Raw genomic sequence first — 26,100 nt, 5'->3', positions numbered from 1 at the left:
CAAGACTTCTGATCAATGCATACTCATACGACATCAAATGTATCAGTAATATGAAAGATAATGGAATCCCACAGCATCACATTTAATCGCATCAATTCAACTACAAGCTCTTTTGCCCTCTTCCACAAAAAGAGAACTAGATATTGCTTTATTTACCCAATGGCCTATCCCCTTTCAAAAAGACCTTGATTTCTATCCCAGAGAAAGGAAGGCTACCACGGAAATAAAGGAAACTAAAGAAAGTTACTCTAGGACTCTCAGCTTTTCAGCTGCCGGATACCAGATTTTGACAATTTAAGGGTTTTTCAAGGACAGTTTGACAAAATGTAAGCATCTGTACAGCTGACTTTACAAGCATACACCAGGTAAGATAAAGGTATGACTTTACTGAAATATTGGTAATGTATTCTCAAGAGCAGTGATCTCCCAATCCAGGCAATTTTGCTTCCCAGTGGACATCTAACAATGTTTAGAAACCTTCTTAATTGTTACAACTTGGGGAGGGGGTATTATGGATATCTAATGGGTAGAGGTGGGGAATGCTGCTAACTATCCAATACACAACACAGCTCCCAGACAAAAAGAATTATCTGGCCCAAAATTTCAACATGTTCAGGATGAAAAATCGTCTCTAGAGACATGTGATGCCAAATACTTAGGTTCAATTCCAAACCCAAAGAAATGCACTAAATTCTCAAAAACCGTTGTTTACATGCCTTGCCTCTAATATTTATATTGTTAAATTTCTTTCTAACCTTTCAACAAATTGCATAATTACAATGCTCTATGTAATACAATGTGCTCTCTATTGGAAATTAAACATCAGAACTACTATCCCTTACTTCCTAGGTTTATTGCTACAATAAAAATATCACAATATCGCAAAAAAATACCCAATTTCTTCCAAGCCGTAAATTTGGTTCCCTAAAAGTTCTATTTGCTCTTAACTATCTATGAGCTAGTAGACATGAATGAAGTCAGATACCAAAGTACCATGTAACATACGAACAGTATGGGTCGTCTTATCTAGGCCCCATATTTCAGGAGCACACATATACTCAGTCTTTTTATAGACTATTTTTAGGTTTAACTGCTCCATATTTGTTTATCCCTTCAAGGAAAAACTACTTGGCCTACTATGTGCCAAGCAACTTGAATACAAAGACAAAAATATTTACCACAGTCTAAATAAGATAAACAGCTAAAATACAAAATGATTTGTGCTATAAATAGAAGTATCAAATAAGTGTTAGGGAAGCTTACAGGAGACAGAATGCCAGGAAAGGCTTCCCAGAAGAGGGTGACGCTTGAACTGAGAAAATGTCACAGAAAATACACGGTTCACATCTCAGTGTTTAAACTACTACTCCTCTGCTCTTATGCACTAGTTTTGTTTTGCTTCGTCATCTAAACAAGAGCAAAGTGATGATCTGACCAATGTAAATAGACCAAAGTGGCAACTTTCAATTCAATTTCATCCAATCTTAATGAAGAGTCAAAAAATAATTCTATCAAAGTATTTCCCAGTACCTCCAATTTGTCCACGTTGTTTTTTTTTTAATATGCTAACTTCTTCCTCCAAGTAAACATACCATCTGTCACCCAGTTAACCAGCACTTTTCTGAATTTATAAGACTGTCAGAGATCATGATCACTGCTCTTTTCTTTCTTCCAGTTAGTTTCCTCTTCCGAACACAGTTTCATTTTCTCATCTTACTCTACTACAATACTTTGAATTCTGTACCAGAAAGGAACCATGAGTTCCGAGGTACCAGAACTACAAAATAACTGCTGCCTCTCTTTCTAAGCCTTGTCTATATTTCTTGCTTTCTATTCCAATGCTTCTGTGAGTCACTAACTGGACTCTCTTCTGAGTCCCCAGCAGCTGATACAAATAAAAATTTCAGATTTGAAACAGGAAGCTAGCCAAAGACATGTATGTAGTCTTATCGATTCGTTTCCAATACGTTACATCATTGACATTCTTTAACCAACTTTTCAGTTCTCATAGTTTAGGTTAGGGTACCGCATATGAAGCTTCTGCCTTACTATGAACAGACCTGGTAGCAACCAGAACGGAAACGCTACTGAAGACTGCTGCCAACTACCGAATGCCCCCCCACCCCTGCCGCCAATAATGGGAGGCTGGAACACCCAAGGAGGGTGATACACGAGAATATTTTCTAGACTGAGTCAGATCTGGTATTCACTAATCCCGTCCCTTCTCTGGGCCTCAGTTTCTCCATCTATAAAACTTGCTAGTGACGTACCGTAGGAGGATTGGCTTAATTTCTAAGGTCCTTCCGGCTACAGTAATCCAGATATCCCATCTTTCTCATCTAGTTTTACAAAGAACACGTGGGAGGGCAAAAAAAAAATAACCTTTTACTCCACTAAACCGACCTTAATTCTCAGATATTGTTTTAAAAAGCTAACAAACTCCTGACCCACCCACCCTAAACCTCGGGCAAACCTTGGCAAGCCGTGAAGTAGCCAAGACAAATTGAAGCCCATCCCACACTACGGTCAAGAAAGTGCTGGGGAGACCCTAGTCAGGGAGTTAAGACGCGGCCCCCGCAAAGGGCCCGCCCACCTAATCACAGCCAGGCAAATGAATGAGTACCACCAGATACACGGACGCTCCTCCAGCGCAGGCTGCAACTGGAGACCCCGGGGCCCACACTCCACCGATATCGATTCCTTTCCAGCGCCTGAGGAGCCCGGCCTTGGGGCCGCCGGGTCGCGGGCCCCGCCCCCTCCCTCAGGGCAGTAGGTGCGCGCCGGGGCGCGAGACTTCGGCGAGGAGGCCTGGGACGCCCCGCGCACCCGCCCGCCCTGAGGAGAGGAGGAGCCTGTCGGGCCCGGGCCGCCACCGCCCCGGCTCCCGACTTACCGCGGTGCGGTGGGGGAAGGGAGGTGTCAGGAGTAAAGGCCTAGGCCCGTCCACCACCCGCCGCTCAGAGAGCAGCGCGCGGCCGCCACGAAACTGTCGCCGCCGCTACCACCACCGCCACCGACCGCCGCTTCGGGCGCAGCGCGCAGAGGGCCCGACTGCGTCACACGCCGCCCGCCGTCAGAGGCTCGCTCCCGACGCTCCGCCCTCGCTGTCTGAGCATTGGCAGAAGCCGCCGCCACTCTAGGCCCGCCCTGTTATTCATTGGGCAACGAGTCTTTTGAAACCGAACGTGAGGGCGGTCTTCGGGAGAAAAGGAGAGGGGGGAAGAGGAGGGACAGAGGAGTTACGGGGAGGAGCGGGGAGGGGCGATGGGAGGGACATGGAGTCCCGCCCCTCTCTGCCGAGATTGGCTGGAGGAGTCGTGACGTCATACAGGGCCCCCCTCGAAGTGGGCTTGTGAGTGGCTGCGTGGGGGTGCATCGGGCGGGGTGTGGGAGAAGAGTGGTGACGCTATACAGAGGCTCCTCCCCCTTCCTTGGAGCCGAGACAGTCGGGCTGCTGAAGCTCGGGCCAATCAGAGGGGAGGCTCCAACGATGGCATGGTAACTATTCTACCCTTTCCTTGCCCCAGTCCGCGGGCGGTGATGGGAAGGCTTCCCCGTAGTCCTGCCCGCACTTCCTGGCCATACCACGTGCGGAGCTGGAGGGCCCTCTTGGGAGGTCTGTCTCTCCGTGTAGCTTGCCTGCAGCTGCTACGAGGCCCCAAAACCTGGCCTCCTGGTCTCCCAACCCATGCCGGCCCCATCACAACCTTTCCTTCTTTGAATCTCTCTAATGTACGCTATGAGCATGCCGTGAGGGAATGGCTCAACATAGGATTTGTTACAAATGAGGGTTCTTGGAACTTCTTTCCCACCTGCACTTTAGGAACTCCTATTTGTCTTAAAGGCCTGGTTCAAATGTTCCTGCCTTCTCTGGGATACATTCCCGGATCTCTCTGAGGGAGTTTGGCTAATGCTTGGGCAGGCCTCTGTTACAGCCTTGTCACTTTGTATCCTATTATTTTCCTGTCTTCTGTGCTCAGGCTCTTAGAAGTCAGAGCTGCGTTTTATTCATTGGGGTTTCTTTCTCCCGTGGCCTAGCCCAGGACAGACGCTTGATATTACAAGGGAGAAGGTTGAGCATGTTCTAGAAACTAGACCTAGTGACTGAGGGTCCCATGCAGAATAGCAGGGACTGTGCTCAGAAAGCAAAACCTATTCAGACTACCTCTCCACCACCACTTTTTCCTGGAACATCAGCACAGAATTGAAGTGGGCTCTGCCCAAAAGTGGATAAATTTAAATCCCTCTGAGTGTTCAGTGGTAGCGAGGGATTACAAATAATTGACTAATTTGTCCAAAAGTGGAATGCTTGTAAAGATGAAATAAGATAACAGTAGAAATCTGATACATTGTAGGTGCTCAGTAGATGCTCAGAGGAAGAAACAAATAAATATGTGGATGGTCAAATAGTAAAGCTAGTTTAAACATCTGACTCCAGCCACATTCCCCCCACTCCTGCATCCAAATATCCCTGTGCTTCATCCTCCCTTTCCTGTGTTCTACATTGGAAAGTCATTAGTTCTCCCTGGATAGTTTACTATAGCTTCCTCACTGACCTACAGAACATTTGATTTCTCACCCTCCAATCCTGAAACCCAAATATGATTAAACTTCTCCTCCACTTATTTATTCTGGTGTCCCTAAGCCCAGGCACAAAGTATAGGTGCACATTAAATGTTTGATGAATGGATGAATGACTTTCTTAAGTAGAATAGTCGTAGAAGTGTGAGACTTGGAGTTAGGGAACCCTGAGTTTAAACCTGATCCCAACCATTTATTAGCTATGTCAACTTGGGCAAATTTTTAACCCCTAAGCCTCAGTTTCCTTGTGTGTAAAATGAGGGTAACAACTGTAATTGCCTTTAAGGTTATCGAGAGAATTAAATGAGATAAAGCATTTAGTATGGTACCCAGTATACAGTAAGCCCTCAATAAATGATAATTATTCCTATTCTTTAAAAATGTCAAGGAATTCCCATTCTAACTATTCTAAGACATTGATTCTGACACAGAAATGGCTCCCAGAAATATGTTTTAAGTGATTAATTAAGTAAATACATTCAGGTCAAAGTGCTGGCAGGTATTCAGGAGCTGAGATCCTTAAGTAGGATCCCACATACTTGTGGGAAGACTGGAGGAAGAGACATTAGATGAGGAGTGTGGCAGGGAGCAATTTCCTATGACCATGGTCATTTCTAAATAGAAGGACCTCTTGTTAGATACTCTGGTAGGCATGTGGCCCACATGCTCATCATTCCCAGGTACTTCTGCCCTCGGAAGGACTTTGTGGACCACATACTCTCACTCTGTCTAATTCTCATAACCCCCTTCTAGTCTCTTCATTCCTTCTTCACCTCTAAAGAAAAGAAGTTTGGTGCATGCTCACAAAAACTTGCTGAGCCAAACCCTCTCTTGGGCTTCAGGAGCCCAAGAAGTCCACAGCTTAACACTCTGCTCTGGCCCAGAGAGACAAAGCAAAGGAAAGTCCAGCTTTCCTGGGAAACCCCAGTCTCTCACATACATACTCTGAGAACTCACCCTATGCAGCTTTGAAGGATTGGTGCTCAGAGCAGAGACAGGACCCATAAGGATTGCAGAATCGGGGAAGGGCAAGAGACTTCCTTTTAGAGTGACAGCCTAGGGGCGCCTGGGTGGCACAGTCGGTTAAGCGTCCGACTTCAGCCAGGTCACGATCTTGCACTCCGTGAGTTTGAGCCCCGCGTGAGGCTCTGGCCTGATGGCTCAGAGCCTGGAGCCTGTTTCCAATTCTGTGTCTCCCTCTCTCTCTGCCCCTCCCCCGCTCATGCTCTGTCTCTCTCTGTCCCAAAAATAAAATAAACATTGAAAAAAAAATTTAGAGTGAGGGTCTAGATTTCTTTCTTTTTTTTTTAAATGTTGACTTATTTTTGAGAGAGAGAGCGAGAGAGCATGAGCAGGGGAGGGGCAGAGAGAGAGAGAGAGAGGGAGGGAGACACAGAATCCAAAGCAGGCTCCAGGCTGTGCTGACAGCTCAGATGTGGGACTCAAGCTCACGAACCATGAGATTGTGACCTGAACCGAAGTTCGAAGCTCAACCGACTGAGCCACCCAGGCGCCCCCTAATGGTTTAGATTTCTTAGGTGGTGCGTAGGAAAGAGTGACAGAATTGGAGTCAAACAGCTAAGTTTAAGTACCAGACTTCCTACTTTTTAGACCTTGCACAAATTATTTAACTGTTCTGTGACCCAGTTTTCTTGTCTATGAAAAGGCACAAAAATTCCCATGTTGTAAAGTGATTGTAAATGTCAAATAAGGGAATTTGCAATGGACTGGGCACATGTTTGACACACAGTAAGCACTCAGTAAATGTTGATTTCCTTCCTCTTTTTCTACAACTGAAGGGAGGAATGATGTTTATAAATAGCATATAATTAGATTTTTATAAATCTTATGTGAATACCTTTGACTTTAAACTAGAGCATTTAGTCTATTACACTTAACGAATTTATTGGTATATTTAGAATTTAATCTAACATTTTCTATTTGTCCTACTGTTCTGTTTCTGGGTTTTTTCCTTAATTTATTTTTCATTTTAGTTTTTTTGTAATAATAACCTCCATTTTTTGAGGTGCAGTCCTGCCAGATTGTTTTAATTGAGATATAATTCACATAATATAATATTTACCCATTTTAAGTATAGAATTCAGAGGGTTGTAGTAAACTTGACCCTTTAACAACGTGGGTTTGAAGTGTGCAGGTCCATTTATATGAGGATTTTTTTTTCAATAAATATAGTACTGTAAATGTATTTTCTCTCCCTTATGAGTTTCTTAATAACATTATTTTCTCTAGCTTACTTTATTGTAAGACTACAGTACATAATACATACAACATACAAAATGTGTGTTAATTAACTGTTTATGTTATCAGTAAGGCTTCTGGTCAACAGTAGGCTCTTAGTAGTTAAGGTTTTGGGGAGTCAAAGTTATACATGGATTTTGGACTGTGTGGGTCTAGTGCCCCTAACCCCTGTGTTGTTCAAAGGTCAACTATATTCATGAAGTTGTGCAACTATCACTACTATCTAATTCCAGAAGATTTTCATAACCCCAAAAAGAAATCCCAGACAATTAGCAGTCATTCCCCATTTCCCCCTTCCCCCAGCTCCTAGCAACTACTAATCTACTTTCTGTCTTGATGAATTTGCCTATCTGAACATTTCCTATAGATGGAATCATACAATATGTGGCCTTTGTGTCTGACTTCTTTCACTTAACATGTTTTCAAGGTTCATATGTGTTATAGCGTGTATCAGAATTTTATTCCGTTTTATGATAGAATAATATTCCATTTTATGGATATGCCATATTTTGTTTATACATTCATAAGCTGATGGCATTTGAGTTTCTACCTTGTGGCTACCATGAATAATGCTGCTATGGACATTTGTGTATAAGTTTTTCATGGACATATGTTTTCAGTTCTCTTGTGTTTATACCTAGGAGTAGATTTATGCGGTCCTATGGTAACTCTATGTTTAACTTTTAGAGGAACTACCAGACTGTTTTCCAAAGTGGCTGTACTATTTTACATTCCTATTAGCAATAGATGAGGGTTCCAATTTCTCCTCATCCTTGCCAATACTTGCTATATTCCTTTTTTTTCAATTGTAGCCATCCTAAGGGCTATGAAGTGACATCTCATTGTGGTTTTCATATACATTTCCGTAATGATTAATGATATTGACCATCTCTTCAAGTGCTTATTTTCCATTAAATTTCTGCTTAGAAAAAAAATATGTACATATGTATTTTTGTTTTTAGAGAGAGCGCGTGTGCGCACAAGTAGGGGAGAAGGGCAGAGGGGGAGAGAGAGAGAGAGAGAAGGAATCCCAGGCAGGCTTCATGCTCAGTGCTGAGCCCAACATGAGGCTCAATCCCACGACCCTGAGATCATGAACTGAGTTAAAATCAAGAGTCAGCCACTCAACTGACTGAGCCACCCAGACACCCCTAAATCTCTGCTTTCTTAACATTCTTTTGGATTATTTAATTTTTCCTCCTGTACCAGCTTGGAAATTAAATTCTCTTTTTATATTATTTTAGTGATCTCCCTAGAAGTTCCCATATGCATTCCTAAGTGTGCTATTAATCAATACCTTTATGGTACAGTTTGCCAAGATGGAGGAAAAAAAAAACATCCTAGGTCGGAGGAACAGAGAGAAAAAAGATGTAGGACCAAGAAAGAGCTCAGTATATCCAGAGGTACAAACTAAGATTTCATCCTAGAAGTGATAGGGGAGCCAGAGAAAGTTGAACAATGAAGAACAAAATATACAGTGAAGATTTTAATTACTATTTGAGGCAGAATGGGCCTACAGCAAGATGGGTGTGCCTAGGGTGGATAGTTTAAAGTCATCCAAGGAGGATGCCTCTGCTGTGAAAAAGATCTCTAGGAAGAACAAAGAACAACCCTGGAAGACTTTCCTGAGGCTGCCCAGGAGGCAGGGTCAGAGTTTGGCCTGAAACCGGGTATCTTTAGCACTGCGTCCTTGCCTCTTTACCTATCCCTAGCCATGCTTATTCTGCCTCTACCCCTACAACAGTGGTCTTTCCTCAAAGGCTTTTCTTACAGTTCCTAAATCTCTTCTTGATACATCCAAATCCTGTCCATCCTTCAAAACCCAATTCAATTAAATCAACCCTTCAATCAAATATTTTCTGGGCTTCCTTTGTGTCTATCTCTGGCCTAAGCTGAGAGATTCAGAAATAAATGGAACAGGTGAGGGTTCCATCCTTAAATGGGTTTCCAGGAAGGAGAGGGGAACAGACACTTAACAATAATCTCACTACATTGTGGTCAGTCCTAATAAAGGTGTGATGGACTTCTGATGCTTCCTGTGGAGTGGGGAGGTGGGTGAATCATGGTGCTTAGGGAGAGATAAGGAGGAAGTTGAGCAAAGCTCATGGAAAAAATGAGCGTAGCTAGAATGTAAAATATGTGTTTGCTAGAGTAGAGGATGGCCAGATAACGAAGGATGATGAATACCACACTAAGGAATTTGCTCTTGATCCTAAACGCCATAGGGAGTTGCTAAACAATTTGCAGCAAGAGAGGCACATGATCAGATCTGTATGGTTTTTTAAAATGTTTATTTATTTATTTTGAGAGAGAGAGAGAGGGGAGAGAGAGAGAGATAGCAAGCATCAGCTGGGGAGGGACAGAGAGAGAAGGAGAGAGAGAGAATCCCAAGTAGGCTCTGTGCTGTCAGCACAGAGCCCGATGCAGGGCTCGATCTCATGAACCATGAGATCATGACCTGAGCCAAAATCAAGGGTCAGACACTTAACCGACTGAGCTACCCAGGCACCCCCAGATCTGTGTTTTAAGAAGAGCCAATGTGGCTGTAAATGGGGAGGATGATGAAGAGTTAGAAGAGCAAGGAAACCAGTGAAGCAGAGCCTCAGGAAGCTTTCCTTAACAACTACATCCCACATTCACTTTTCTTCTGCTTCCCACCTCTGTACTGCCTCCATGCTACTGCGGGCTGGAGCATCCCTGTAAATAAATGCTCAGTCAGCTTGGGGAATCTAGTATGTGTGTGTGGACAGGGGGAGTGGAGCAGTGACTGTGGCCAAAGCTGGACAATATTGGTGCTATTTCAGGCACAGGCCTCTCTGAGGTATGTCCAGGCACAAGGCAAACCAACCAGGAGGACAGGAGACACTGGAAGGTTTCAACGGCAGCAGCAGCAACTACTTGGATTACAGACAAATGCCGATTCAGCAAACACTGACTGCCCACTGAATTGAAGGCAAGACTAGAAGCTTAGATGCTTGTTCAACTTCTTTATCTGTAAAATATATTCCATCAAATTTACCTCACCAGATTATTAAGAGGATCGAATAAGAAAGTGTACATAAAGTTCCTTGCGCCTAGTAAGAACTCATTCTTCTACTTTTCCTCACGTAAATCAAGGTGATAGGCTTTGGAACTGACAGAGGAAGAAATAGATTCAGAGAGGGTCAGGGATGGCTGAGGTCACACAGTTCAGAAAAGGCTCAGTCTTGGGGTGCCTGGGTGGCTCAGTCGGTTGAGTGTGTGACTTCAGCTCAGGTCATGATCTCGCAGTCCATGAGTTTGAGCCCCACGTTGGGCTCTGTGTGGATAGCTTGGAGCCTGGAGCCTGCTTTGGATTCTGTGTCTCCCTCTCTGCCCCTCCCCTGCTCATGCTCTGTCTGTCTCACTCTCAAAAATGAATAAATGTTAAAAAATAAATTAAAAAAAGAAAAGAAAAGGCTCAGTCAGGACAAGTTCAGACCATAGCTTCCACATCTCATCACAATAGCCAGGGTGTCTTGAGTATCTCCTGCATACCTGGCACACTGCTGTTTTACCTCACTTAATCCCCAGGACAACCTTGTGCTGTGGATATTCCTAAAACCATTCTACAGATGAGGAAACTGAGATTCAGGACTGTATGGTGAATTGCCCAAATCACCAAAGAATTAATGGCAAGATTAATGCACCTCAAGTTTCAGGCATTGGGGGTAGTCTAGAGGCACAGAGAAGGGACCCAGCCTCAGGGAATGGTATTTAGGTCCAAAGGAACAGACAAGGAATAGGGTCAGGGAATAAAGACAGGGAATAAAGGCCAGGAGCAAGCATCTGTATGTTGGAGGTAGACAAAGAAGATGACACAAAGCCCTGAAGTAGATAACCTACATCTAATCGTTGAAACTAAAAGGAGGTGGTTCTTTTAGTACAGTTTTACTAATTGTTCATTTGCCCTGGGACCCTAAAGCACAGGGTGGAGAGGAGTTCAAAGTCACTAGAATAGGACATTGTCCCGCCAGACTTGGAGCCTCCAGGAGTGAGTTATCTCTGGGTCTGCCACCATTGCCCAGTCAGGGCCTGCCACAGAAAGGGCTAGGCTGAGTGAATGAACAAGAATGAATGCATGAAAAAGATCTCTGGTAAGTTAATCAAATTTGAGCCTCTGTATCCACCTGCAAAGTGGTGAGTGTAGCTACCTTGTGGGATTAACATTATACAGTTGACTCTTGAACAATGCAGGGGTTAGGGGTGCTGACCCCCCCCCGCCCCCACACAGTAAAAACTCCATGTATAATTTTTGACTCCCCAAAACAACTACAAATATCCTACTGTTGACTGGAAGCTTTACCGATAACAAACTATTGATTAACACGTGCTTTGTATATGTTTTATATGACATATTCTTACAATAAAGTAAGCTAGAGAAAAGAAAATGTTATTAAGAAAATCATAAGGAAAAGGGGGCACTTGGCTGGCTCGGTTGGTAGAGCATGTGACTCGATCTTGGGGTTGTGAGTTGGAGCCCCACGTTGGGTGTGGAGCCTACTTTAAAAAACAATTTTTTTTTCTTAAAACCATAAGGGAGAAAATATACATTTATAGTACTGTGCTGTATCAAAAAATCCACGTGTAAGTGGACACGTGCTGTTCAAACCCGGGTTGTTCCAGGGTCAACTATATAGGGAGGGATTAAGGGAATGACCTCAGGTGCTGGACTCCAATCCTGTTTCTGACATTTATAGCTGTGTGAATAGGTAACATACCTTTTCTAAAACAGGGATGTTAATAGTATCCATCTCATGGAGTTTTTATAAGGATGAAATGGGATAATGCATAAAAAAGAGAAAAGTGCCTGGAAAACAGAGGGTGCTCAAAATGTGCTATTACTGTGGGGATATATGACTAGGAAAACTGTGATGGTAACTACGTCTAGGTCAGAGGTCTTCACCCCCTGCAGGTGCTCTGACAACCCCAAGAATCTTCCTCGGGTTCCTTCAGGGGTCAGTCTGGGTGGGGAGGGAACCCTGTGGGCTGGGTTGGTTTCTGCGGATCAACCCTCTCGTGGTGGGGCAGACCCAGGACTGGGGAAAGGAGAGCCTTGCTCTGTTATGTCAGGACAGGGCGCCCTCTCCTGATCAAAGCCGGGAACAGCTCTGGCCCCGAGTTTTTGGGGTGGGCCTCCCTGATCTCTCTACCTATAACGTGCTCTTCCCTTTGCTGAATGCCGGGAATCGGCTATGGGGAGCAAAGTTAGGGGGAGGGGCGCTGAGGCTGGGGCAAAACTGTTTTAATGTTTCAGAAGGGCGAGGCCGGATAATTCGGCTAGAATGGGGACGTGGGCAGGAGACACCGAGACTAGAAAATTAGAGAATTCGGGGCTTGTTGAACCAATTTTATGTTCTTTCAACAGGTGATGGAACGCCGCTGAGAGGTAAGGTGACAAGGTGGCTTATCCAACGTGTCAAACCCAGGGGTCCAGGGCTCTTCCGGCTGCCCCCACGCAACAGGAATTAGTGGGACAGACCAGAGCTAGAGAGGCATGGCACAAGGGGACACCGGATCAAGGCGGAGAGCCAAGGGTCCAGGTCCGCAGAAGTGGGGAGGGGCCAATGGAGGATCTGGGCGCAGTTTCCTCCCCAAGCGCGCTGGCCCCGCCCCCGCCGTTCCCGCTCCGGCCCGCCCCCGGCCACTTGCCCCAGGCAGGGCCTGGGCTCCCCTCGGGTTCCCCCAGCGCCCGGCCTGCGCCGGCGCGGCCTCCTCGCCGCCACAGCCTGGGTGAGTATGGGGATGGGTGTGACGGATCGCGGGGCAACCCCACTTGGGGGAGCTCCGCCACGAGGTCCAGCTTTCTCACCGCCCAGCCCCAAGGTGCTGGTGCTTGCCCAGGATCTGCTGCTGTCCCGACTTCTGAACTAACCCTTTACCCCTACTGCTCTCCCACATGGTGCTGGCTGTGCACTGGTTGAGCTCTCCTTCATTCTCCAGGGTCTGCTGATGGGGATTTCTCTTTAGGTGCCAGGGATGTAGGTGTTGGGCGTCTCTGGAACCCGATAGAGTAATTTCAAATTACACCTCCATTTATTAGCCTGTGACCTTGGGCAAGTGTTTTTAACCTCCTTGAGCCTCAGTTTCCTGTTCTGTAAAATGGAAATACACAGGCTATATAGGGCCTGCCTGGTAGAATTATAGTGAGGGTTAAAAGAAACAATGTATGTGGAGCACTAAGCAGGGTGCCTCATACTCAGAAGGTACCCAGTAAGTATGGATTCTGGCTGGAGGCTGAGAAGATCTCTGGGACCTTTGGAGATAAGGTAGGGGTACTCCTAAGAAAGCAGTTTCCAGCTAAGTAGTACGTATGAAGAAGTTAGAGCTGACTGGGACTGAAGAGCTGCCCTTCAGGTAGTAAGCTCCCTGTCCTGAGGCCTGGAGAAGTAAAATGACCATGTTGGAATGGCCATATTAGTAATCTAAACCACATGATCTTCATGTTGCACAACTGTGGAAAAAGACCCAGAGTGGTTAGATGACTTGCCCAAGGTCACACAGCTAAAAGAGGAGCCAGGCATACCTCCAAGCAGTGGAACAGATTGTTCCTCCAACTTCTTTACCCACCCCCTGCCTCAAGCAGTGCCTATTCATTCCCTGAGGATCTGTTCTTCAGTTTGGGCATCCCAGTGGTTCCCGAGGCTTCTAGAGCCACTGGCTTCAGAGAGGGGACTAGTGCTGCTACAAGCACCAAATCAGGGTTTGGGCTGGGTGGGGAAGTCCTTCCCCTTCTAGGGTCTCTAGGGACTTATAGTCCATTTGGGGATGATCCAAGAAATGTGTTCAATTTGGGAGGGGCACCAGCTCCAATTCCAATTCCTCTGGGAGATCCCTGGCTCCTGAAGGCAGAAAAGAAGTTGGGCTACTGGGGCAGGCTGACTAATCAGGCCTGGAAGAGAGGCGGGTGGGGGAAGATGGAGGAGAACACAGAGGCGTATTCACCTGGTTCTGGAATGCTAGGAGGTTAGCTTCAGGTTCTTCCTGAGGGCGGGGCCAGGAAGAGTTGGGACTTGATCTGGCAAGACCTTTGAGTCCATAAGGGCGGGTTCTTTATGAATCTGGAGCCAGCCCTTGTTTGGCCACAAGAAGCCTAAGTTCCAAGGATGGCTTTCTGTCAGGCTCAGCATCTGGCTTTGAGGAAGGGCCTTTCTCTCTCTGCATCTTGGTTTCTCTGCCTTTGCAATGGGGACAGGATTCACTGACTCATCTATATAGGATTTGATTTACCTTTCTTTCTCTAATGACAGGTGCCCCTTCTCTCTCCCCTCCTAATCTGATCTAACCTGACCTTTCTACCCAGAGGTCTGTCCCAGAGACGAAGGGGTCAAAGAAGGCTGGGGTTGCAGTTTGTGACCCTGTGGGCCCTACATCTCCCCACTGCTGGCTCTCCCTTCTAGTTGTTGTGCGACCCTGAGCAGGTTCTTGTTCCTCTCTTAGCCTCAATTTCCCCTCTGTGCACTTAGGGAGGCTGGACTAGGATTGCTGGTGTATACCTGGTTATTATAGTTCTTAACCTTAGTATCCTCATCTCAGCAGGGAGTCAACAGTTCTCAGGAGCTTTTGCTTCATCTCTGGAGGGGGATGGACAGGCCCCATGGGTTCTGGGAAGCCTCCAGAAGCTGACCAGGCAGCTCTTTCCAGCAAACAGCAAGCCCAGGCTAGCACCAGGCCTGATTCTGCAAAGCCTTTCACCCTCAGAGCACATGAGGCAGCAGGTGGGGATGAGCAGGGGGTCAGGGTTCTATTGGCTTCCATGGAGCCCTTGCTGCTGTGCACTGTGGTGCAGACACACAGAGCCTGGGAAGGGACCGAAGGTACAGAAGGCCCTGGGCCAGTGGGTGAAGCAGGGAGAACTGAAGTCTAGAGGCTCAAAGGCCTGTGAAAGAAGGTGGACTATTCTGTTCACTGGGAGGTTTTAGGGTTGGTTCCTGAAACAAGAGAGACCAGTTAAACCAGCTCCTGTTGTCATAGACCTGTAAAGCCAGGTATAGGGGAGAAGAAACTCTCCCAATCTATTCAGGCTTCATTTTAGCACAGATTTGCTTCATTGTCTTTCCTCTGAAATTGAGGGTGAATGTCCTCTTGGGATTCTGAGTCAATCATCCCCATCCAGGGCAGGAACTGTCCAAGTTTAGGGGCTAGATGGCTTTCTTCTCAGACCCTCCATCCCATGGCTCAGCTAAGCTGAGGACTCAGCACAAGAGCTGGCTTTACCACAGAGTCCCAGCCTTGCTGCCTTGCGCCTTGACAGCATACTACTCCATCCCCAGGTCTGACAAGATGTACCAGGTCCCACTGCCACTGGACCGGGATGGGACCCTGGTCCGCCTCCGCTTCACCCTGGTGGCCCTGGTCACAGTCTGCTGTCCACTTGTCGCCTTCCTCTTCTGCATCCTCTGGTCCCTGCTCTTCCACTTCAAGGAGACTACGGCCACACACTGTGGGGTAGGGCTTGCGAAGGGGGGGGGGGGGTCAAGGAATATCTCATATTCAGGTCCAATTGGATCGATTTTGGATCCTGATTCTGTTGTAACAGGATTAGTGAGCTCTCCAATGAGGTCCATCAGACAAACTGGGTTGCTGGGTACCTGCAAATTGAGGTCTCAGGAATTAGCCTTCTGCCACTTTCCATGGAGGTCATTAGGGCCTGGAGTCATTGAAATTGGGCAGCCCCAGAATTCAATCCTTACTTCATAGAGGGGCAGATTCAAGAGCCCCGGGTTTTGTGGGGGATGGAGAGAGAACAGGACTGGGCTAGAGGGTGCTGGGGCCTCTTAGTGTGGCACTGTGGGCTGTGCCTGTCTCTGTGAGAATGTGATTATGTATGCGTCTGTGTGACTGTAAGGGACGTGACTGTATGTGTCTGGGAGAGACCATATCTGTGTGTGTCTGGATGGGGGCCTGATGATGTGTGTATATATGTGTTCATGGCCTATGTTCCCCAGGTAGGCATGTGCCCTCTGAGCAGGGATATGGTGTGCTGGGCCAGGAGGAAAGATGTGAGTTTTCTCTGTAATGTTTCAGGGTAAAGAGGGTCAGACCTGTGTTGACCTCTGTTACACTCCTAATTTCATCCACTGACTCTGTATTACCTGAGACACAGAGACTGAGCCTCAGCTTCCCATGTCTTAAAATGGGGTTGGCAATTCCCATCCTCCTTCTCAGGAGTAGTGTAGAGCTCCAGATAGGGGAAGGGTAGGAAGGTGGTTTGGGAAGTGTGAAGGGTGAGGAGCAGAAGGAGTAGGAGGAAAAGAGACTGTAAGGTTGGAAGGCAGGGCAGGAGAGGAAGAGCCCATGGGCTCTAGGTGGAAAGGAGGCAGGGCCTGGACATGGACCCTTGGAAGAGCATCAGAGAGAGCTCTGAAGGCCCCCAATCAGCTCAGCTTCCTGCCTCCCTATAAAGAGCATTTGCTCCAGAAATAGGACTATGATTAGAAGTGGGGTCTGAATGGCAATATGGAGTGGGGCCTACTTCTTTTGTTCTTATGACTGGAAGTTTTCTCTCTCCTTGCTTTATCGATGGGTAGATGTTGGCCTTGAGCGGTAGGCAGCCAGTCTTATGAGACCCAGGGCTGGGAGCTATCAGAAAGAATAGGACTGACAAAAAGGGGCTGACCAGGTGATCTTGAGGGGGAGGATCAAAAAGGATCCAAACAATGGCTTTTCTTGACCAAATTTTCACCTTAGATAATGCATCAAATGTTTCTCTCACCTGGTCAACTCCTTTGTATCCTGCAAAACCCTTCTCAAATGTCTCCTCCTTTGAAAAACGTTCCCTAGCCTCCTTGGGGAAGACTTAATCACTCTCTCCTCTGGGTGCCCACAGTTCCCTGTTTTATCTTTCATAAAGTTCTATCATATCATATTTGTATCTCTGTTCCCCATCAGACCAGGAGCTTCTTCAAGGTGGGCACTACATCTGAATCAGGAAGAATTGGTTGAATAAATGAATAGGACCCCCTCCCCCCTGCATCAGCCCAGTGCCCTTTGAAAAGGAAGCCTGAGACCACGTCTTAGTCCATGCAGAAAATTATATTTGTAAGGCATATGGAATTAAATGGAATAGGCTGTTTGCTTTGCCCCTCATGGCTGGCTCCTGAGGGCTAATGGGATCAGTAAGCCAGCATATCTGGCATACCTATAACCCATTCTTGACATACTAGTTAGGGATCCTAAGGCATAGGTAGTTGCAGGAGGGATACCTGACCACTCTGGGGCAGGACTGAGCTTAGGGACCCAGGTGGTATTTTGTCCCCACTCTCTGGGACTACCATGTTGGAGCCACCTTGGGGCAGCCCAGGTGGATGTATGCTCTGAATTTCTCACCTGGAGTATTCTAGAAATGGCCAACCCTAGGAATAAAAAAAGTAACCTTACTCTAACACATCTGTAATTTAGATGACTCTGTGTTTGCTTGCATATCTCCAGTGATGGGGAGCTTCCTTCCTCTCCAGGCAGCCTATTCTAAGGAAGCTTAGTAACTAACAATTAGCAAGCTCTTTCTTGTAGTGGACATGACATTCTCTTTTTGGTGAATCTTTGCCTTTGCACTGGCTCTGCTTTGGGAGCCTGAGAGCTACTCTCTCTCCTCCTGGCATCAAGCCAGCCCTACAGAGGTGGGATGGCAGTAATGGGGGTAGGGGTCCCCGAGTTTAGTCTTATTAGGTAGCATATTTCCAGTTCTTTCAGGCAACCCTCACAGGACGTGCGCCCCTAGACTTGGCCCAGTCGGTCACTATTCTCTTCATATGAGGCCCTGATCTGGGCATAGGTCTTCATATGGCCTGGGTAGCACAGGGAAAAGTAGTACCATTGCATTCCTATTACTGGCTGTTAGACCCCTGTTAAGGCATCTTGAGCTGAGTTAGCTGTTTCTGCACAGGTCCAGACTGGACACTGATAACCTCATATTTAGGCCCGTCCAGATCTGTCTTGGATCCTGAATGTATTGTTCTAAGATTAGCTAGCTCTCCAATGAGGCCCAACAGACATACTCCTGCTTCAACAGAAAGGGGTGAAATCCTATTTTGCTTTCTCCCTTTTCTTTCCCTGAAAACTGCCTGGATCCCAGGATACAACTCTCAAAAGGGTCCCCACCCCCATCCCTGACAAGGAAGCTGTTGTGGGCTGACTTTAGCCACTATCACTCTTACCTTTGCAGAGTGTTCCAGGGTTTATGATATGGTCTTGTTGGTCCTGGGAGGGCTGTGTGCTTGGGCAGGCGTGGAGATCTGAGCTCTGTGGGCGGGAGGGCAGGCCCTGGAGAGCTAGGGGTGGGACCCTCCAGTCTTAGAATAGTTTCAGTCTGGCTAGAACTCTCAACCCAAGCCCCGGATCCTTCAGCACCCAGTGTGAGTGTTGCTCAGTTCGCGCCCCCTCCCCCATTTCCTTGATGCTGAGCTGGACTAGTGAACTAGGGCTCCCTTAATTGTGGGTGGTATGAGTCCCAAGGGAGGTTTGGTCCTAGGCGTTTGAATACAAAGCCTTTCTGTCTGCCCCCCAGAAGGGAACCCATCTCACAAGTCATGGTAGTTGGGGCAGTCAGGGGTGGGAAGAGGGACTTCTCTGCCTAGCAGGAGAAGGGAGTGGAAGAAGCTAGCTCCCTTGGTTTGGGTCTGTCCTTGCTGGGTCTGGCCCAGCACAATAGGCTCAAGCTGAGTGGAGAAGGTTCCCGTGACCCTCAGATTCCCATAAACTTTGGATTGGGTGACATGGTCTTCTTAGAGAGGAAGGAGAAGCCTCTGCAGGGACCCTGGTATCTTGAGATGATGGTACTGTTGACCTGAGGCTTGGATCATTCTGAGCCTGGGGGTGGGCTGGTTGGCAGCCTGTGGTCCCATTGAAATAGGTTCTGGGCACTCCCACTGTTCCTGGTTGAACTTGGGTGAAGAGGAGGAATGTGGTCAGACAGGGTCAGTGGGAGGGCTTGGGCCAGTCTGAGCCAAGGGTCCTTTGTCTAGGTTATGTGACCTGAAGAAAGCCTTGACTTGGGAGCTTTAATCTGTCAAGTGGCTAAAATCTTAGTCCTAATGTTCTATGGAACAGAAGTAATAACCTTTCTACCTCTGATCCTTCTGAGTTGGGTGTGAGAGTCTTGAGATTGAAGTGGCCCATCAAACTCCCATGTCCAGGCCACTGGGAGCCTCTATTCTCCAGGTTCTTTAAGAGGTGGACATATAGGACCATTGTGCCAAAGGGATTCCTAAGAGCTGACCCTGCCTGACTCAGCTGCTCCCGCCCCATCTCTCTCTGTACCTCCTTACCTTCTGCACTGCTTTCCATTTCCCTTTATGCTCTTTCTACTCTGGCTCTTCCCTATAGAGGGAGCCAGCTCTGGAAAAGGCTCCACTTCCCGAGGCCCAGGTGTCCCACCAGGCCCCAAGTTGTGTCCCTCGCCCTGCCTGGGCACCACTCCCTACAGGATGTTCTCTGCGGCCTCCCAGCCCTTGGACCCAGATGGGACTGTGTTCCAGCTCTGCTTCACGGCCATGATCTGGTGGGTCATCACTTTCCCCATGTTCGGCTTCTTCTTCTGCATCATCTGGTCCCTGGTGTTCCACTTTGAGTACACGGTGGCCACTGACTGTGGGGTGAGTGCCAGGCTCCCCCGCACCTGGGTCAGGGCCAGGTCAGGAGATGGCAGTAAGAGTGGAATCAGAGAGTAAGAGAGAAGGCAGAGGGTCAGAGAAAGGGGAAAGGGATAAAGGGATGGTGGGGGGCAAGTCAGAGTTGTGGGAATTTGTGGGGAGAGACTCAGGGAGAGTGGAGTCACAGTCTTCCGAGAGTAGAAGATTACAGAGAGTGCCAGGGAGCAGAGGGGAAAGGGGAAGGGAAGGGAGGGCAGTAGGCAAGAGAGGTCATGAGAGGGAGGAGGAAGCTGAAGAAAGACCAGACTGGAAAGGAAGCCAGGACTGGGGAGTTAGACTGGGCCAGGAGCCAGGAGAGGTCATAAGTGGCTTTAACCCAGACTGGGGACATGGCCTGAGAACACCCCCAGCCCTGCCCTGGAATATTCAGGCTTGGTTTCTCCCCTGGCAGCCTCAGCCCCCCTAACCTGTGTCCACTCAGGACTTTGCCAGCTAGAAACCCAGATGGGCTCCCTGCCTCCAAGAGCAGTCCACCAGGCCTTTCCTGACAGCCTAGGGGTAGAGGTTCTGTGTCAGAAGGATGGAACTGAACATGGACTTGCCCTTAGCCTCTCATCTTACATGACACAGTCCTAGACACAGACAGTCACAGCACAGTGAAATGGGACTCCTATTGTGATAAAGGGGAACATAAGGAATGAAGGGGAGCATAGGGATCACAGGGCCCAGAAGAAGCACTTAATCCAGCCTAGGTGTTGGGGAAGACTTCCTTCCTGGACCAGGGGGCATTTCTGCTCTGGGGGTAAAGAAGGATCTTTGTGAATGCCAGGCTGACAACTTTTGATTTTATCCAGAGGGCAGTGGTGAGCTTTGGAAAGATTTTAAGCAGGAAAGGGACACGATCAGATTTATGCTTTAGAAGATCATTCTGGCTCCTGAGTGGAGAACAGATTTATGGGCAGGGGGCAAGAGTAGGGAGATAAGTGAAGAGGCTAGTGCAAATAGATCATGTTACTGGGAAGACCAGAGCTAAAATAGGGACTATGAAAGTAGAGAGGCAGGGATGGAGTCCAGAGAAGAGTAGCAGGTTGAATTGATAGGAATGGGAGGTCTTGTTCAGTTGGCAAGGGATGGGGGCAGTAGATAGCAAAGTCATCCGTAAGTTTGGGGGACTTTTATCAAAGGAATGAATCTCAATTGGTGAAATCTGAGGTGCTTTGATAGGGAATTTTTTGGACCTTCACCCTTTATACCATGTGACTTTCTGATCTACCGCCCTGCCACAGGTCCACTGAGCCACATCCTCTAGGATGTAGAGGGTTTCTGTTCTTGGGGAAAGGGGTTATGTTCCCACTTCAGTACCTTAGCTCTGAGCTCATGGGGAGATTTGGGGTGAGCTGGGCACCTGGTCTCTGATAGCTCCTGATGTTGCTGGCATAGTTGGTGAGTGGAGAACTTGTGTGCTTGGGATGGGGGAACATAAATGAATATCTATACTGATTATGCATGTGTGTGCATGTGTGTGCATGCGTGTGTGGGTGGGGGTAAGAGGAAATCCCTGCTCTCAGCATCCTATCTCCACCCCTAATCTGAGAGGAGCTTATGAGGATGACACCAGTAGCCACAGGGCCCTAAATCTCCCTTCTTCCTGTGGTGTCCTCCCAGATTTTTGCCATCTCTACCATTTACCTGTTTCCCAGCATCAGTTAGGGCTCTGGGCTCTCCCAGCCAAGCTTTAGAAAGCTCATGCTGGAGGAAACAAACAAACAGACAAAAAGCTCATGCTGGTCCTGCTCTCCTTAAAGTAGCTGGGATGGGGACAGGAGTTTTCAGAATGAATATTCTAGGAAACAGAGGCAGCACTCCCACTAACCTTACTTAGGGGACCTGCCCAGAGGGGTAGAAAAGTAAGGAGGCTTGGAGGGCTCAGAAGTCTCTGATGAAGTTATAGTTCTCGCCTGTCACTCCCATGCAGGCTTCCCATGTTCAATAACCACATAGCTCACCAGCTATTTGCAGGCTTTTCAGGGAAGTTTGTCTTCTGAAAGCCATAACTTGTACCTGCTGTGTGCTAAACACTGCAGATGCTCTGCATACATCATATTTAATATTCACAATCATCCTGCAAGGTAGGTGGTAGTGTCCCTATTTTGCCAACAAGGAAATTAAAGCTCAGAGAGGTGAAGTGACCTTGAGTAGGTTAATAAAGGCAGAGATGGGATGCAGACCCGGGTTTGTGTGGCTCCAAAGCCTCCATGCTGTCTCTTTACTGATTACTCAGAGTGAGTATCTGAGCCTGGTCTCAAGCTACATGGTATCTCAAGCCATGGCCTTGGGAGCGGCACCCTCTCAGAGAGCTCTACACTTAGCTTCCTTTGGTAGTGCTGAGGGAAATCTATCTCCTTTTCTGTGAAGGCTGCGAAGCCCCTGGCTGGCGTTACCCCAGGCCCACCTCTGCCCTGTGAGCTGCGTCCACCATTGCCTATGTTCCCAGCATTGATCCATCAGTATCACCATTAGGGGAAAGGAGGGGATCTTCTAGAACTCCATCTCTGAAGACTGGTCCTGCTATAGTCACAGCACGGTCATTCCTTTTCTGGGTCCCTGGGCTCTGGCACTGCTCTGGTTCTTGCTGACAGTCTAAAAAAGTCCACAGAAAGCGAGTGCCACGGACCGGTAGCTTCCAGTACTGGAATCCTTTAGAAATGCAGATTCTCAGATTCCAGACCCCCAACATCCTCACACAATCCCTGGTTAGTTGTACGCATGTTAAAGGTAGAAGCACTGCTCCAGACCCTGGAGTCAGAGATCCTCCTCCTCTCCCTGGCTTTCCTGTCCCCATCTAGACTGTTCTTCCCTCATCCTCTCACCCTCTCACACGAGCAACACACCAGTCCTCGCAGCTGTGTGTTATCTCCTCCTCCTCCTTCCTCAACCGTGAAGAATAGTGCTCCAGTTCCTGAAGGAATAAGGAATTCTAGGCTTTGAGAAAGATGAATGGGAGGGATGCACAAGAATAGGTCATTTTCTTAGACTACCCCAGGTTAGGAGCACCCACTTTCTTAAGCATGATCCCAGGTCCCCCAGGATCTCACAGTACCCTCTACCACCTTGGCACACCTGCCCAGAAGAGTTAGTAGAACTGAGAGCAGTCAAGAACAGCTCAGGTGGGCCGTGAATCCAGCACGGAAGCTCAGGTGGTCTGTGACTCATCCCTGTCCTCAGGACTGAATCTGGGGTCCTGGGCCATGGAATCTCCCATAGCTCTGTGCTATGGGCTCAGAGAGCGTCTGAACCTGTCTACAGCTTCCCCAGCCATATGTAGGTTCCATGTATAGGGAGATGGAAAAGGTCCAACCAAGTCCCTGCACAAACCCCAGGCTGCCTGGGGAATGAGAACAAGCACATTGGGGGCCAGGACCTGGAAAGGGATGTCTCCCAGAAGAGCTGTCTCTCGAGGTGCCTGAAGGAGGACCTCCGGGAAAGTAAAGGGCTGGAGCGGAGCCTTCTGAGGGCCAGCGTGATTTTGATAGATGGAGAGAAGGATCTCCAGGTGGGTGGGTGGGGCTGGTGGAGGCCTGCCACCAGACTGGTCACAACTCTCTAGGTGCCCAACTACCTGCCTTCGGTGAGCTCGGCCATTGGTGGGGAGGTGCCCCAGCGCTACGTGTGGCGCTTCTGCATCGGCCTGCACTCAGCACCCCGCTTCTTGGTGGCCTTCGCCTACTGGAACCACTACCTCAGCTGCGCGTCCCCGTGTCCTGGCTACCGCCCGCTTTGCCGCCTCAACTTTGGCCTCAACGTCATCGAGAACCTCGCACTGCTAGTGCTCACTTACGTCTCCTCTTCCGAGGACTTCAGTGGGTGTCCACATGAGGGAAGGAGGAGCAGGGGAAGGGTTGGGAAGGGTCGCCCCTGCGCCCTCCCTCACTCAGACCTTCAGAGGGAGGGGTTAGGATGCTTCCTGTAGTGCCCGCTCCCAACCCTCCTCTCTCCCTCCAGCCATCCACGAAAATGCTTTTATTGTGTTCATCGCCTCTTCCCTCAGTCACATGCTCCTCACCTGCATTCTCTGGCGGCTGACCAAGAAGCACACAGTAAGTCAGGAGGTACGGTCTACCCCTAGTGGGGCTCTAAGCAGCCCAGGGGAAAATCAAGGACACCTGTCCTCAGGATGCGGGTAATGGTGAGATGGGAACCAGAGTTCTAATGGGAACCCGGGCTGAGGCTGGGGCTTGGGGATGAGTGGAGGGTGATGGATTGGTCAGAATCTAGGACTGTGTTCAGGTACTAATGGAGACTGGAAAATAGAAGAGACGGAGGCTCCAAATGGGGGTAGAATGAGGGACAGCACCCAGGCTGCAGTGGGTTAGGAACTGTGTCAGGGGTCTGTGGTCTGTAATAACTCCAGTGCCCCTCCCCCCCCGACACCTTTCTTCTCCCCACAGTATGTGGAGGTGTCAGGTTGGGGGGTGACTCTGAGTAACTTTCATATTCCATCCTGCTGAAGTGGGAGGGGCAGGGACAGCACTGCTCCTTGGCTTCATTATACTCCCAAACGCAGGAATATGAACATGCCCATCATTCCTGCTGCCCTTGCCTGTGCCCCCTTCCAAAACCAAGGGAGGTAAGACGCAGCCCTCAGGAGTTGGGGCTAAGAGGGGAGGCTGCCCACACATATCCAACAGGCTGCAGAGTGATCAGACAGCCTATCCTCTAGGACCGCAAGTCCTACAACTGGAAACAGCGGCTTTTCGTCATCAACTTCATCTCCTTCTTCACGGCGCTGGCTGTCTACTTTCGGCACAACATGTATTGTGAGGCTGGAGGTGAGGCCAGGCTGGGATCCGTATGTGGTCACAGTGGCTATGGGACAGTTATGATGTTGTCTATACTGTGCGAGATGGCAGTGGCCTTGGGGGCTAACTGCCATTGTGTCTCTGTACAGATGTGTGGTGGTGGCGATTTATCAAGAGGCCCCTGGGGGGCAGGGGCGGGAGTCTCACCATGCTCTGTTCTTGTGCCCTTGCAACAGTATACACCATCTTCGCCATCCTGGAGTACACCGTTGTCCTAACCAACATGGCGTTCCACATGACAGCCTGGTGGGACTTCGGGAACAAGGAGCTGCTCATTACCTCCCAGCCTGAGGAAAAGCGATTCTAAACCCTTTCTCTCCTACTAGAAAGGAGGAGGCGGTCCACTGCCCAGAAACTAGAAACAAGACACCACTCTGGCCTTCCCCACCCTGTGTCCTCTGTGGGCCGTGCTGAAGCTGGGGGAGGGGGAGGAAGGGCAGAAGGGCACAGGACAGGGTTTTAGGTAGCCCTGCTGGCTTCTCTTTTCCCTCACCCCACTTGAAGGCACAGGGACCTTCAAGCAGCATCACCCTTATCGGAGAGGCCCCAAGAAGCTGAGCTGTTAGGAGAGCTCCACCATCTGGTGCTAAAAAAAGTCCTGAGGTTTATAACCACCATCGGTTCTTGGCCTTTACATAGCCACCTCTTGCTGAGGTCAGGGACCACTGAGCAGTGGCTGCTACCTGAAAACCACAGCCATTTCTCTCCACGGGGTCATTCACTTGACTGGTGTATGTGATTATCTCCTGCACATGCCCAGGCCTGTGCCACAGTCCCTTGCTAAGTTTGCCCAGGTGTTCTAGCTCTGACTTCACCTCCTGTTTAGTGTGTACCCCTTCCCCATCTAAGCCTTCGTATGTCCATGCAGGTGGTTGGGGGTAGGAGGGCTGTAGGATCTGTAAGGGCTCTGCCAGTGTGTGGTTCTGACACTACCTTGTGGAGGTAGTGTTCTGTACCTGAGGGATGTCCTGCTCCAGGAAAAGCACTGGCACAGCATTTGTTCCTTCCCTTCTGAAATCCATGGCTCACCGACTCTTCCTCCTTGGCAAAGGTGTAGGGTAGTTAGAGGCAGATTCCTGCCCCAAAATGGGCTCTCTGCTGTCTCCCTGTCCTCCCTGCTGCCCCATGCCCTCACCTCTTTTGGTTGTACATTTTATTTCAAAGGAAAATAAAATTTTTTTTTTTTTTTGCCAACAGTCTGGGCTAGCCTTACTTGTCTTGGGGCTTGGACTCGTCTTTCTTTAATTGGAACTGAGGTGAGGGACAGGCTCCAGGATGGAGGGAAAAAGTCCATGACAGGGTATGATTCCAAGTGGTATCCCCCTATCCCCCCTCTTCCCACCTTAGATCTGGAGTGTCTTAAGACTGGTCTAAGCCACAATTCTGGTGAGGAGGAGTGACTGAGCTATCCCTGTAATGACTCCAGGCTTGGTAGCTGGGATAACTGGGGGAGTCTTGGGTTGAGGCACAGGCCTTAGTTCTAGCCCCAGCTCTGTCGGTGAGACCTGCCACCTTCGGGTGTAAGGCAACAGCTCTCAAGTGCAGGGCTGTGAGCACCTGCCTGCAGGCTGATGGTTCTCAACTTTTCCCTTTCTGAGCCTCAGATCACAAAGTTTTTCTTAATGCTTTGCATCTCAGTCCACTATAGAATCTGTGGCTGGGCCCCAGAGCAAGACTGGCCCCTCCAAGGGAGCCCAGAGCTTTGTTAGGGAAATTGGGGGCTGGGGGGAACCACAATGAAGCCTATTGTCTCCTGTCCCCTTTTACAGGAAACAAAAGGCTCCCAGTCTCTG

General features: G+C 48.5%; 2 protein-coding genes across 22 annotated transcripts in view; one reads left to right on the top strand and one right to left on the bottom strand.

Moving 5' to 3' along the window:
• Window positions 1-3,181, bottom strand: part of NUP98 (nucleoporin 98 and 96 precursor) — a 116,071-nt gene extending 112,890 nt beyond the window's left edge. Inside the window, exon 1 of one of the 7 annotated variants that reach the window (XM_027039686.2) lies at window positions 2,894-3,181. The gene's annotated coding sequence lies outside the window, so the exon portion shown is untranslated. The remainder of the gene's footprint in view (window positions 1-2,893) is intronic. The other 6 variants (XM_053203619.1, XM_027039687.2, XM_027039683.2 and 3 more) reach the window with 6 other exon arrangements.
• Window positions 3,182-3,321: 140 nt separating this feature from the next.
• On the top strand, window positions 3,322-25,496 carry PGAP2 (post-GPI attachment to proteins 2). Of its 15 annotated transcripts, none has more exons than XM_053203623.1 (9): window positions 3,322-3,498; window positions 12,227-12,247; window positions 15,132-15,306; window positions 19,283-19,451; window positions 23,056-23,308; window positions 23,451-23,557; window positions 24,013-24,075; window positions 24,169-24,277; window positions 24,484-25,496. In XM_053203623.1, exons 3-9 carry the CDS (start codon window positions 15,173-15,175, stop codon window positions 24,612-24,614), a joined length of 966 nt encoding a protein of 321 aa, XP_053059598.1. In that variant the 5' UTR covers window positions 3,322-3,498; window positions 12,227-12,247; window positions 15,132-15,172; the 3' UTR covers window positions 24,615-25,496. The 15 variants fall into 15 exon arrangements, with proteins under 15 accessions (XP_053059598.1, XP_026895503.1, XP_053059597.1 ...); XM_027039702.2 differs by having other exon boundaries at window positions 3,323-3,498; window positions 19,283-19,357; XM_053203622.1 differs by lacking the exon at window positions 3,322-3,498 and adding an exon at window positions 7,868-10,955.
• Window positions 25,497-26,100: the final 604 nt, after the last annotated feature.

Source organism: Acinonyx jubatus, chromosome D1 (genome assembly GCF_027475565.1).
Source record: "Acinonyx jubatus isolate Ajub_Pintada_27869175 chromosome D1, VMU_Ajub_asm_v1.0, whole genome shotgun sequence".
NCBI lineage: Eukaryota > Metazoa > Chordata > Mammalia > Carnivora > Felidae > Acinonyx > Acinonyx jubatus.
This window is presented reverse-complemented; position numbering and strand designations above follow the sequence as displayed.

Excerpts from the sequence above, each read along its gene's own strand:
- PGAP2 (XM_027039690.2), top strand. The coding sequence starts at position 12,426 with ATGGAGGATCTGGGCGCAGTTTCCTCCCCAAGCGCGCTGGCCCCGCCC. Across the intron at positions 24,076-24,168 it reads CCCTTCCAAAACCAAGGGAG|GACCGCAAGTCCTACAACTG; the intron begins GTAAGACGCAGC and ends CCTATCCTCTAG. Across the intron at positions 24,278-24,483 it reads CATGTATTGTGAGGCTGGAG|TATACACCATCTTCGCCATC; the intron begins GTGAGGCCAGGC and ends CCCTTGCAACAG.